At 39.2% G+C, this 14561-nt stretch overlaps 1 protein-coding gene across 1 annotated transcript; it reads left to right on the top strand.

Moving 5' to 3' along the window:
* The first annotated feature begins 1383 nt into the window (after nucleotides 1-1383).
* On the top strand, nucleotides 1384-9901 carry LOC135477466 (fibrinogen C domain-containing protein 1-like). Its single transcript, XM_064757582.1, has 5 exons — nucleotides 1384-1537; nucleotides 4082-4239; nucleotides 5856-5952; nucleotides 8252-8416; nucleotides 9465-9901. The coding sequence occupies exons 1-5, from the start codon at nucleotides 1402-1404 to the stop codon at nucleotides 9725-9727; spliced, it is 819 nt and encodes a 272-aa protein (XP_064613652.1). The 5' UTR covers nucleotides 1384-1401; the 3' UTR covers nucleotides 9728-9901.
* Nucleotides 9902-14561: the final 4660 nt, after the last annotated feature.

The following is a 14561-nucleotide window of genomic DNA, read 5'->3' as shown; positions in this document are numbered from 1 at the left end:
GACAGGGGATACGTTTAGTCCCAGTGCACTGTATACGGGTTTTGATCAAGGCGTATCTTAGGTTTACATTACAAAATTCCATTGCGATTCAAGTCTTCCAGCAGTCTTGATATATAGTGTTTCGTCTCTGTGTCAGTTAAGATCCATGTCTCCGCTTTAAGACATTTGTAACCGTCGATTTATTATTTTATTTAACTGATGTTTTTCGCCGTACTCAATATTCTTTCAACCATACGACGGCGGCCAGCAATATAGTGGGGAAATACCGTTATAGCTGTAGATGCAGTATGCAGTATTATAAGATGTACAGTTATTTAAGTGTTGCCAGTTGAACGCCGTTTTTCATGGAATATTTCAGTCAATCTATTTCTTCTCCGTATTATCACTGTTATTGACGTAAGACAAAAAGCACAAACACTTTAACCAATACATTCTTAAATCTTGCAGAATGAAGGCAGAATATGGGGTCGGTCAGTTGACCGTGTCACATACACGTGTCACCAATTGCAACAGAAACATCACGTTCTCTTTTGCCGAACTAGGCTCTTTCCCTCCATTTAACATTGTATCTTGTTATCTTGTTATATGGGACCATACATGTTCTGATCTTCTTTTTAGAGTTGTGCTTTTTTGAACTGAAAGTAAGACCCCCTACTTAATTTAAATATTTTCGGCTGAAACCATCGCCACATACTAGTATAGATATTTGCTATCACGTATGTTCAGCGTCACAACGGAAATGGTTTCCAATGACGTTACCTTAAAGTGTAAAACAGACAACAACGTAATTATACAAGAGATGGGCTGTTATAGAAAATTGCATGTCTATGTCATGTGACACTGTAAAAGTATAACAGCATTTATCAGATTTTTTTCTCGATCTGTCTTTGAGAAGGAGAATTTTTGTATGAAGAATATTTTGGAAGACAAATGGGACAGGTTGGTAGAATGGAAACATACCCTCAGTTAAGATTTTATCACAGGGTGAATAGCCTGGAGTTTATTATGGTCACCTTTACACCCTATCCGAGACAGGAAATACGCTTGACCTCCCTGGGTGCGATACCAATATTATTTAGTGTTCAACAAAGTACAACTTCACTAATCAGCTCTTTTAAACGATACACAAAACGGTTTATTAATTTCTCAACATTTAAGTTAGGATATGTCTTAACAGTTACAAGGAGAAAAAAAGTTAGCATGTTTTCTCTTATGACGTAAAAAAGGCTTTAAATTACAGCTTTCTTAACATCAGTTGGGAAAAGCAGCGTGCGGTGATGACGTTAATAGCTGTCAAAACAGCCCACGAATCCGGTTTGAGCAAGCAGATATAAAGTCACTGTAGAGTGTATGTGAACCTACAATCTTCAGTCGAGAGGTGTCAGATTCTAACAATCCAAGATGTTGTCCGTTATGTGTGGACTTCTTTTGTTCAGCGTCGGCTTTGTGGCATCTTCTTATAACACATTTTTGAAGAAGTTTGATGTTCAACCTTTGGTGGAACAAGCCGATGAAGACGATGTTTCCACGTGGACCGGTATGTACATCTGATAACACTTATTCATACTAGTTTGAGAACAGTGCGGTAGTTCACACGCATGGAGTTGTCACCGACTAAAACATGAAATAATACGAAACCGTCATTGTTATCTTTTTGAGACAATGTAAGCAACATGTATTTCGCATCGGAAACACTATTTTAAGTAGACGATAAGTGCAACTGGTAATTTCACACAATACTTGCAGTGATTAAATTTACCGTAAAGTTTAAAATTTTCCCTACACTATTACAAGCTTAGCCACGTAAAGAACTAGTCTCTCCGGCCGTACGTGGGAAGGTCTGCAGCAACCTGCAGATGGTCGTGGGTTGCTTCCGGTTTCCTCTCACCACCATGCTGGCCGCCGTCGTATAAGTCAAATATTCTTGAGTGCGGCGTAAAACACCAGTCAAATAAATAAACTTAAAGATCTCAAAACATTCACCTGGTTCTGAAGGCCTGTTACTCTGAGCTTTGTTTTCACTTGAGGAGCTGTCAACCGAACTTAAGAATCAGATGTCAAAATAAGAGTTTAAATTTAAGATAAAGGTGACTGAATAAGTCCAATGGATTTGTTCTATCCCATTGAAAAGCATAGTACACTAATGCAGCACAGTGACCCCGAAGCCTCTCACCAATGCGGTTCTTTTGAGTTCATATCTAGCTCATGTGTTTCTCCCGGTTTCCTCCATCCATACATGCTGTCCGCCATAGTATAAGTTAATTATTCTTGAGTGTAACGTAAAATATCAATTAAAACAATAAATGAATATATGGAGGGTCATGCAGTGAACCCCATTTCGAGTATATATCGTGCAAAAAGGGGAGTTTGAATGAAGAGATATTTTATCTTCGATTTCAACAAATAGACTTTGATTTGAACAAAGAATGTGAGTGAATTTATGTGAATGAGTAATAATCCAGTTGAAGACAACTCTGGCATGTCAAGATGACTTTCGGTGACCTCGCTGGCTTAGATAATTAAAGTATATCCCCAGCGCTTGGCCTTACAAACTGCAGATGGATAGTCTGACGCCCCCTGGATCCATTCCGATGGTTTAGAACGTCGAACACGAAAAAATACAAACAAAAAAAACAAAACCTTAGTCATTTAGTCATGAAACATCAGAAAATCTACTCCGCTACGATCGAGCCACCGCTGATCTTCTGACCTCACAGTGGTACATTCACTGCAGACATTAAGCCACTGATTTACAAAATACGGACCAGATCTCGTTAAAACCGCACTTTGATTACGGGGGAATAGATCGCAGTCGTATGAGACTTGCTAATTCAGCCAAACCTTCTAAAGAGAAAAGGCCGAAGGACGAGCCTTATAATATCCCCCAAAAATCTGAACGAAAAATACCTCCGGGTTTTCTCTTCCTGAATGCAGAATTTATTTAGCTTTTTTTTTATTTGAAACAGCAGCCTGTGACACGAACTTAAAGAAGTCGCTAGAAGCCGCTGTGTGCGCATGCACATTTTAAATTTACATTTCTATTGGTCACCAATCGTTGTTTCCATTCAGTATAATTGAAGCCTTATTTATTTTTGCCGGCGATATAACACAAGTGATTAACTTGATCGTTAGTTTCACGGCGTTGAGTGGCAGATTGTGCCTGTCAGTGAAACTCACAATGGGCTGGCCCGACTGCATGCATCCCTGTGTCTAAGTCCTGTATCGCTCAACATGCCTTTAAAAATTTATAGTCTGTTAACTGTGAAACCGTGAAAACTTTTCCACAAACACGACCATAATTCGGTGGATGTCCAATAGGTGTCAGGCGAACCAGTTAGGAGCGCATTTGTATCATCTATGTGGTCGATATATGAGCGAAAATCGGCCATCGTATCATGCAGCCTCTATGCTTTTCTCAGATCTAATACGACTCCGGTAGCCTTTCTTTCAAGATATTTGTTGTAAAACTGTTTTACTTATAATATTTTCAGAGAGCTATTAAAGAGGTGTACACGTAGGGGTACAGTGGGTAGGCCTAATGGATTCGACTATGCTTTGTAGGGCTTTTCAATACACAATCGAGGGATGTATGCACAGTTTTGACGTCACCCGGCCAGAGTTCCGCGAATTAAACCTAGTATTTTTAATTGCACTTTACAGATTAACATAGCCTAAATATTGTGTTTAGGGAAAATTTATTGTGAAAATAATACAAAAACTGTGGTGACCAGCTTCACCAGTAAAGGCTGTGCAACAGAGCTTTGTTAAAAACTGAATTTTTAAAACTCTAAGACCTTACCTTTCCTCCGTGATGTTTCTCCAATATCGATAATGGGATAGATATAGTAGCCCGCTCACTTTTGTTAGTTCTCACATCGACAGGGAGAGGTACAGTACTGTAATTGGCGTTATTCTAGTGAATCATTCAGTTATGGTTTTGTCCAGATATCATCATCATAGGCTGATATCGTACAGGTCAAGTATTTCTTGTGTACAAATGTTTGCAGAGTATTACCACGATCGATGTTTCGTGTATTGATGTAAATCACAATTAATACCACGCCAGGAATTGTTTTTTCAGATCACAGCAATTTTCTCGAATGCGCATATCCTACGGATTGTACATTAATACAGAAGTGCAACCACACAAAGAGCGGCGTGTACCGAGTGTTTCCGTTCGGAGTGGGAAAAGGCTTCCTTGTGTACTGTGACATGGTGACGCAGGGAGGTGGATGGTTGGTGAGTTTGTAAATAGGGATTATAAAATGACAGGGGCCTCCGTGGCTCAGTTGTTAGCGCGCTAGCGCTGTGTAATGACCCAGGAGTCTCCCATCAATGCGGTCGCTGTGAGTTCAAGTCCAGCTTATGCTGGCTTCCTCTCCAGCGGTAAGTGGGAAGGTTTCTAGCAACCTGCGGATGGTCGTGGGTTTCCCCAGGGCTCTGCCCGGTTTCCACCCACTATAATGCTGGCCGTCGTCGTATAAGTGAAATATTCTTGAGTACGGCGTAAAACACCAATCAAATAAATCAAATAAATAAATAAAATGACAAACCTGTAACGCTCGTCATGATTTACGATTGGTTTGCGACTGTCTGCTATGACGCCTAGATCTACGCCTGTTAGACAATTCTAAACAGTGGAATGCCGTTTCAGAATCAAACAATCAGGTCATGTGCATTTGTGGATAACTCAGTGCAGAACAACACCAAGTTAATAAGGTCCGTGGTGATAATTTTACACAAAACACTTAGAAATGTAGTTAGATCGTGACCTATAATACAGTCACATATTCAACAGAAATAACAAAAGTTTCAACAAATTAACTTATTTTTTGTATTTTATTTGATATTTAACACCGGAATTATGAAAAGGAGAAACTCTCGTACTTTGGAAATCATCTGAAAAAAAAACTCCTGTCGCAAGAGCAGTAAGAACTAACAACGTCTGAGATCAAACTTTTGTCCAAAAAAAAAATAAAGAAATTTGCATTGAACGACTGAAATGATTGTTTCATTGGTTAAAAATACCTCATCAATACGGTCCCTGTAAGTTCAACTTTAGCTCATGCTGGCTTCCTCTCCAGACGTACGTAGGAAAGACTTTCAGCAACCGGAGGATGGTCGTGTGACTGCCCCGGGCTCTGCACGGTTTCCTCTCACCTTAATAATAGCCGCCGTCGCATATGCAAACTATTCTTAAACACGGCGTAAACCACCAAGTAAATAAAAAAATAAATAAATTTGAGGTCAAAGCGATCTTAGATTATGCTACCCCATACTGCTTGCGCTAATAAATTATCCAGATAACAGGTATGAAGAAAAATCGGCTCAGCTACTGTAAAAGGGTGGTACACGTCACGTTAAGGAATGATATTGGAAATCGTGGGGTTTGACAAACCCACTGAGTTAGACGTCGACCGTGTGGTAATAAATCCAATAAATAATCATATGCTTCTGTGAAGCGAAAATTACTCTGACATGCGAAATGACGCTTTAACAAGTTGTTGTATTAATAAAAGTAATACATTATTTTAAAACATTCTGCAAGAGAAAACTCTCTTCTGAAAACCACCTAACACCAACACATGTCAACCAATCCTACATCCATACAAAAGTGCATGAACACGCACATACAAATACCGCAGAACGATGTTCTTATGTTGGAAATATATCAATAATTCATATTTTAATTATGCCTTTGGCAACAACTTGCGGATGTTCGTGGGTATTCGCTGGGCGCTGCCCAGTTCCCACATAATCTTGACTGCCGTCGTATAGGTGAAATAAAACTCCGACATAAAGTAATTGTGTCTGTGTTTGGTAAATGGTAAACTTGATGTTAACTGACTTTCCAGGTGTTTCAAAGACGACAAGATGGCTCTGTTGACTTCTTTCGTAACTGGAAGAATTACACCGATGGGTTTGGTAAACTCTACGGCGAGTTCTGGTTGGGTGAGTTACCTTAAACCAGGTCAAAGGTCCTGCATTAAATCTTACTTAACTCAATTTAATATCACCACGTCTACCTCACCAAATTACCACAGATTGTTCATTGTTAACTGGCTTTGGCGGGAAGTATTTTTTACCATGGTTATATTATTCTAATTGTTTATTTGACGACGGTCAGTATTATGGTGGAGGGATATTGAAAAATATGGTGCATGAAGTGACTCAGCAGTCTTCGGTTTTCAGTGTTGCAGGGAACAGAGTCGATTTTCTGTGCATGAAATCCCAGTCAACATTCAAAACATAAACATGTGAATAATTTTCAGGTAAAATTCAATTGTAGGTATCTCACTTGCACTTTAATTGCAACTGTTCAAGAACGAATAACTGTTATGTCGAATAATAAACCTAAGTGTTTATGTAGCGTTAGAATCATTTCGCCGAAACAGACACTCGTGTACCAGCCGTCAACCAATAAGGACGTTTCAGGTCAATAATCGCAAAGTATATTCCCTAAAGCGACTTATAACACAGACCACCTAATAACTAAAGAGGTATACAAAGTACGAAAATAGGATGGAATCATTCAAATAGAAACAGTGAACAGTTTTCAGTTGTGTTGGAAAGACGCAAGGTATGCTCTAGTCGACTTAGTGAAATCAGTATTCATATCTTTTGCCGTACTTGGATATTAGTTGTAGATAAGAAAATATGAATCTCGATTGAGCTGTCATTGCAACTGTTCATATAGCTCACAGATCGCTAGACTTTTGTCAACAATTTCCAACAGCACTATTGTACTCATTGTAAAATCTTGGGAAAGGCGTTTGATGCAGTGTCTTTGAATCATTACTTTTGAACCGTTAGGTTTTTTTTTTACCATATATTCATGTTTACCATATATATATATATATATATATATATATATATATATATATATATATATATATATATATATATATATATATATATATATATATATATATATATATATCTATCTTACATATTCATTGGTAACGTGTTCTAAATTTGTTTTGGAGACAGTTCTTACCATTATTGTGGTATATGAATTTCGACTTCACACTTACACATTTACCGTAACTTACTGTCAGCATCACACGCATTGCTTTCCAGTGACGTGACCTTGTCAAGAAAAGTAAAATAATGTGATACCAAGCAAGATTTTCAGCGTTTGTAGCAAAACCATGCATTACATGCAAAAGGTCAAACCGGACTCGTTTAGAGCAGGCCAAATTACATCCAACTACATGCCTTTTATTTCAAAATGGAAAACTAGGTCACCACGTGATTTGAACGCCCTATGGCGAGCTTAATCTCTTTGGAGCCGAAATAAGTAAATTTCTTAAACTTCATAGCGCTGTGAAGTGTTCTCATCTGTTTTAAATCTCATGGGAATCCGATAAACGTTTCTGGAGATTTACATCCAACGTGGCGAATGGGTAGATCTGCGATGTGTAAAAGTTTTATATGCTAGCACGTGGCCGGAAGATGTTGTAAAAACAGTGTAAATGAATAACAGCAGCGATTTGCAGTTTTGTAGAAAACGCCAAAGGAAGTACTAAAAAGAATAATTATTCTGGTAAGAAGAAAAAACTTCTAGCATTCAGCTTGGAAGCTTGTTCATAAGTGATGTGTCTGTTGGTGAACAAAGAGTTGATCACTACTGGTTGACTGTGGGCAATATGAATTAGATGAGAGTAAAACGAAAAAGTGACTTTCGCCGGTAATGTGGACGGTTCTCACACACCGGTGTTGCTGGCAGCACACAGCTGTTTGTTTGAAAGCCCCGGTAACATGCTGGAGTATACTACATATTAATAGTTAATTCAAGATCATCCGAAGGGTGATCAATACATGAAAACTGTACTGAGCAAACCTTAATTTAAATTCAGTTCAACTTAATTTAAAACCACAGATTAAAAGTGAAATCTTTATCCCAAGCGCTTTTGAATTCCATTGCGATGACGTTTCTAAAACTTTTTATTTCCAGTTCCTTTCTAGCAACACACCGCTGAAACTATTTTCCGTCAATTTCAATGTAAACATGAAATTTGATCGCAAGAGCCGCAGATTAAATATACCACATGAATATACTTACCAAATAAGAAAAGCAGTTTGCCTTGCATTGCGATTACATCTTTTAGACATCTTGACGACATTATCCATCTAACATAATATGCCGTTGAGATGAAATACGATGAACTGCATTCCACAAACAGCGCTTTGCCAGGTAGTTCCCACATATACAGTAGTCGGTCAAAACCATCCAGTTTTGTCTCCCCAGGCTTGCAGAAGATCCACCTCCTGACCTCTCAGGCTCATTTTGAACTTCTCGTGAATATGAGAAGCTATACCCTTGGAACGGGTTACGCTTCCTACAGCAGATTCCGTGTGGCAGACGAGTCTCACAACTTCCGACTCTTACTGGGCACATTCAAGGGGAATGCTGGTGAGTTGACCGACATTTTTTCTGAGAAAAACATAATTTAAAAAATAAATTAAAAAAAAACACATCAACTAAAATCGGCCAGAATTTTGCCCTAAAAATTTGCAACTAAATGTGATTAAAAGCTCTTCAGTTGGTGACTGTAGGAATGATGGTGTAAAAACTCTTGGCGAAAGGTGGAAGAGAAGCGACCAACCTTATAAGCGTCAAATATTCGTGGTGAAAAAGATTGGCCGACACCCTTAGTAGGCATACTCTAACAATGGGTCTGAATTTTGACGTCACAATGGCAATAGGCCAATGTATGACTGGTTTATAGACATCACGAATACATGTATTAGGCATTATATAGGCCGATAATGTTTTTAAATCAACCTATGTAGACCTATGCGTGCTCGCCATTCATTCCCAACATATCAATATATTGATCCGTTCTGGTTATCTTTGGTGTTTTTATGTTTGATCACATCATGTGATATACACTGTACGTGTGTCAGTATCACTTGTGATACCCTGACCACATACAGCACTAAAATGTCTGTATTTAGACATTTGTGGTGAAGGTAACCATGAGCCAGTATTATATCAGATGTCAGAACAACCAATAAAATTTTTTATTAACAATGCTGGATTTGGCCCTGTTTATTCGAGTTAGGAAAGAATTGCGACTAAGTAAGTTTTAGTTAATTTCTCCCCCCCCCCCCCCCCCAAAAAAAAAAGAAAACAAACAAACACAAAAAATAACCGCTTATTTCTTATTTCTTACTGTACTCTGGGGATCTTTCTAACGCGTTACTTTGACTGTATACTGGTGACTAAAGAAAACTTGACGCCAATATATATGGCCGCTTCGACCCTTTAATTTTGGTCACCAAATTTTGCGAGTAGAGGCGAGTCTGGATAGTCGCTGGAGACTAACTTTTTGTTTGGACTTATCGACCAGATCCTTCTCACAGTAAACACGAATCAAATGAATAAATCCAGTCAATATGAGCTGTGCAATAGTCTGTGTGTCTACAGATTTTGAGTCATTTTTTCTTTGTTCTCTCAGGTGACGCAATGGATTACGGAAATGGCTTGGAGTTTTCCACATATGACCGAGATAATGACTACTCCCCTGGGAGCTGTGCTGCCTCAGATCATGGGGCATGGTGGTACAATTTTTGCCATTACAGTAATCTGAATGGGCTGTATGTTCATGTGAAGGAGAAGTTCACAGTAAATACTTCATCAGTCACGTGGTACCACTGGTCGTCTAAATATCTCCCTCTTCAGTTCAGCGAGATGAAGATACGCCCGGTGAAAATCCACTAAATAGACGATACTCGTGATTGTTTATAAATTATAGGCGAAGACAGATCAAAAGTTCGTGGTAATTGTTCCTTTGAACTTTCACTTGATCTTTCTTTTTTGTTTTTTTTTCTTCCTGTTTTTAACCTTTTCAAAATATTTTAAAACAAAAACTGTTTAATAAATGAATATGACTTATGCTATATTTTATCATTTTAGTGAGATAATTTTCGGACTATAGAAATATAACATGCAGTAAGGCTGATCGCATTATGTCCAATGACTAGGCAATCAGATGCCAACCAATTTAACATTTGGAGGAGAAAACACAAAATTATTATAACTGTTTAGAAGGAACTATTTACAAAACATCAGTCTTTTCTGTAGTGGAGGTAGCACTCGTAATTGTAGATTTTTGAAACACACTAAACAAGGCGCGAGCTTGGAGTTCATTCTTTTTCAAAAACCTACAGTTACTAGTGTTTTCTCCTACTTACACGACACCATAGACCAGTGCAATAATTACACATTATTTTTTCAAGAACTGACAGTTTATGTATGTGCATAACAATACAAACACTTGGAGTATGCAGTTAGCCAGATTTCCGTGGAATATCTTTAAACGGACACCCTTCGTACAAAATAAATGGAAGACATTTTCCATGTGAAGCAGCGTGATTGTTGTGCCTCCAGCTTGTCATGTTGGTACACAGTTGAGGTCATTGGTACAAGGCGGCGTAAATTTTGTAAACCAAAGCCTGTGGATGCGCAAATCCAGCCACGCCTAAAAGAATACCAGTTTCCCTCGCCCAGAGATGAAGTTCTTTCAGATCTCAAGTGGAATCGAATCCGGTTAGACAAAGAATGGACGTCATAACAAACGTATAAAGTCGGCTAAAAGGAGTAGGTTGCATGGCGATAGCGGAGAGCTCACTGAGGTATAGGAATGATTTAGAGCCTTGTGTTCGTGGGTTCGAATTCCGCTCTACCGTACACCGCACGAAGGAGCACTAAGGTGGTGCAAGTTTTCACCACTGAAACTGCTAACACCAAAGTGTGGATTCTCGAAAAATAATAAACTGCTCAGACAAAGCGTGGCGTCACATCTGTCGTTTAACAAATAGAGGAGTATATCCATAACTTCCCGTCACACCAGTAAAGCACACTTTTACTGTATCCCATACAGCCCACATTTTTGGACTATAGAAATTTGCTACTATTTAATCATTGGCATAAACAGAATAAAAACTTTTTTAACTGATTGAAATTGACCGTCCGTTTTTTATCGCCAATTTGGGACCATTTGCTCCTATCGGACTGTTGTCTTCGCTCTAGTTTTATTCTCTATGGTCTAAGTCTTTCATAATGTGGGATATAGATCGAGTAGTTTTGAGTAGTTTTTGTGTATTCTCTCTTAACACAAAACTGTATTTCCACTGGTGTTAGTGCTCCTGAACACAGCAGTAAACATACCCTTGTTAACTGTGTGGACTTTATTGTCTGGCGATGCTGTCATTACTTGACGTGTATATATATGTCATAAAAATATTATGGTTTTCGGGTTTTAACTAAATTTTAGTTCTTTTAGCTGGTCTTTTAACATGTCCGTCTGTTTTTAGTTCATTTTTGAATATTGTCTGATCAAAAACAATTCACTGCTTCCTGGTGTTCTCGCCACTGTGTGTCTTGGCCGACCTGGCGTTAAGCCATAGTCGTTCAATCCTGTATTAGTCCCATCGAATAGCTTTATACCAACAATGTACAATACTGTACTCCTATTTAAGCTGGTTTAGGGCTTGTTACAGCTCTATCACCTGCTGCCCTTTTCCTCGCCTGTGGATCTGTTCCGTGCATCTCCTTTCCTCGTGGAAGGAGCTACAGAGAAACCTATGCTGTTATTTACGTCATTGTCCTAATTAGGCATCCTGGTTTTCCTCCACAGCTAAATCTATTAAATCTAAGGGCAAAAGACAGGGAAGATTAATAGACAAAACGTTACCGTTATACATGTAGACACATAGAATAGCCTTGGTACGGGTCAAGGCCGGAAATAAGACGCCAGAAGCCTGCAGAGGTACGTAGTGCAATTACAGTGCAACTATAAATTTAATACAAGAATTAGTTTTAAATTAAGTACAGATATACCATTCATCGGGATGGCAGGGCAATGAAGATCGTTCCACGTGCCACTAGCACACAGATTCGTCCGACAACAACAACCCGAAACACAAGAATACGACACAACTTCCAAAAATAGTGAACCTCCGGAAAAAACAGCTAATTGAAAATAATTTCCACTATTGAACACATATACTTGAAAAAAAAAAGAAACAAATAATAATAAAAAACAAATGTATGTATGTATGCATGTATGTATGTATGTATGTATGTAGGTAGGTATGTATGTATGCTCGGCGCTATATGTCTTACTCAACAATGTTTCGAATCATATGACGAGGAGTCATTAGGTGTGTGTATATGTACTGTGTCTTCTTGTCTCAGGGCAAGTCCATGCCACAAAACTGCTGTCACTCTCCCTAGCCCGAGGCTGTTCTGATGTTAGATTTGGCAAAAATGTTGTCCCGCCAAGGATGGCCCCAATCCAACATCACAGTGTGCTTCATGTAAAAACCTGTTTCCACTGCCGTGGCAGGTTGTCACAAAAAAAAAATGAAATATTAAATTTCTCTCCACGGAACTAAATTTGCAGACAATTGTGTTCCTTATCGTATCGTCTGTCGAATTATCTCAAGCACATTTTCGATCGCTCATTTCCTAGGGTGTGTGGGCCCGAGATTCCTTGGTAATGCTCAAAGTGAACGGTTGTACTAACTGTCTCGACATAGACGCAAGGAGTTTAATTAAAAGTAAAAGCAATTAAGTACTCCCGTGGTTGTCACGGTGGCGATTTTGTGGATTAATGTTCTTTTGTGTCAGAAGAGTGTAAAATTTGATTGGTTGTGAATCGTGTGACCCTTTGGCGTAAAAAATGATTAGAATTCATGTTTTAAAAATAACACGTGGATTTCAGTCATCACTGGTTCTAATGTGAAACAATGGCTTTACAAGTATGGTTCTGGTTGAAGCAATGGCTGAAATTACGCAACAAAAATGTCATTTGGCCTCGGACCCCCATTAATTTTCCATAAGCGACAATGTTAACGTCTAGTGCTGTAGCTCAGTCCCAAACATTCCGTGGCCAATAAGCTTTGGTGCATACCTGGCCCAGCCTGTGAGAAAGAAGCCATAAAAATCTTGACATAGGTTGACCGTCAAAATCTGGACCTTTCCATGCCGGCAGCTGGGAGGCGTGCCTAGCAACGCCAAGGGGACGTCACTCGCAGCCTCATCACTACCTCACACCTTGTGTCCTCTCACCCAGAATTTCAAACTTCCATCAATAAAGCTCATACCTCCTCAAAGTTTGGACAGTTTCCTGCATTTTAATACCAAGCATGCACCTGTGCACCAAAAATGGACGCCTGGGAGCAAAAAAAGACTTGATACCCTAAAATTCACAGAACTACAATCGTCCCTACCTCACAGGCAAAGTTAGGGCTTGATACATGCAGAAACTTTGGAGTTGGATGAATTCAAGTTGGGGTACCCCCATCTTGGACATGTGTCTTTTTTTCAGGGTGAAAAAACTCTGAAGGGTAAACTTTGAAGCTTTGCAGTGCATATACCGTTCAAGATATCTCCATCAGGTCAACTGCTTTGGAAAGACAAGATGTTTATCTGCAAGAAAAGTTAAAAAAAATTACATTGACAGAGCACTTTAGACTTTTCAAAAGCAACCATTTAGAGAAATATACATTTTTAAGAAGACTTTTCTACTCAGATCAGCTTTAAATATCAAAGTTACAAGCCAAAAGTGTCAAAAAGCATACATCAAAATATAGGCAATTTATCTGACAATTAAATGTCAAAATATAAGACATTTACTTCAGCAACTACGTGAAAAAAATTGACTGACAGTGTGGGGTATCAAAGCGAATTGTCACAATTTTGGAACAATCATTTGTGACGAAAATCAAAGCAAGAATAATGCCTCAAGGTGATGAAGACCTACTCACAGGCACTTTTTCAGTGGACAGGACTTAAGAAAAGACTAGTATCCTAGTTCCCCACTGAATAACATGATGAAACCCTTTAAAAGACCACCCAGTTAGCCCCCCCCCCCCCCCGCCCTTCTCCCCCATGACTGCTGATTGGCTGACCAGCTCACCATGCAAAAACCTCCCAGCACCATTGCTGTTGTCTCACAGCAGGTTATTACTCTGCACAGTTACATCAAAGGGTGTCACATTGGCATCTACAACATATAAACAGAGAGGAAAAATATGAATTTAACATTTCCAATCAGGCAGCCACCAAGTACACCTATATTGGCAAGTCTGACAGTTAACAAGGCAAACAATTACCCTAAAACACCATGAAGGGAGACAGAAAGAGGAAACAGTCTAGATTTCAAGCTGGAAAGGCCCAGGATCGCTCAAATAACCTGTCAGCACTTCCAGACATGCTGAATCCTCTGCCTGGGTGTTCCTTGATGGACACAGATTTCCAGCCCAATCAGGAGGCTGTAAGAACACACCAGCCTGACACAAAGAGAATACAGCGGCCAAAACGGTGCAAGGTAGATTCCACGGCTGGATCAGACAGAGATACAAATGAGCGGGAATGGGCTGCTGAAGGAATGCTACTCATAGATATACAGAAAATGGTGTGTATATGGAAGAAAGTTATGCTTGAGCACAGTGAGACCAAGGACCACTGTCCACTGCCCAGGTTAGAGATAGCTGGAGAGAAAAAGTGGGGTTTAGCCTGGGCGTTCAGTTTTAAGTGCTGTGACTGT

Source organism: Liolophura sinensis, chromosome 11, assembly GCF_032854445.1.
Source record: "Liolophura sinensis isolate JHLJ2023 chromosome 11, CUHK_Ljap_v2, whole genome shotgun sequence".
NCBI classification, from domain to species: domain Eukaryota; kingdom Metazoa; phylum Mollusca; class Polyplacophora; order Chitonida; family Chitonidae; genus Liolophura; species Liolophura sinensis.
Note: the sequence above shows the minus strand (reverse complement) of the source record. Positions and strands in the feature narration are given on the sequence as shown.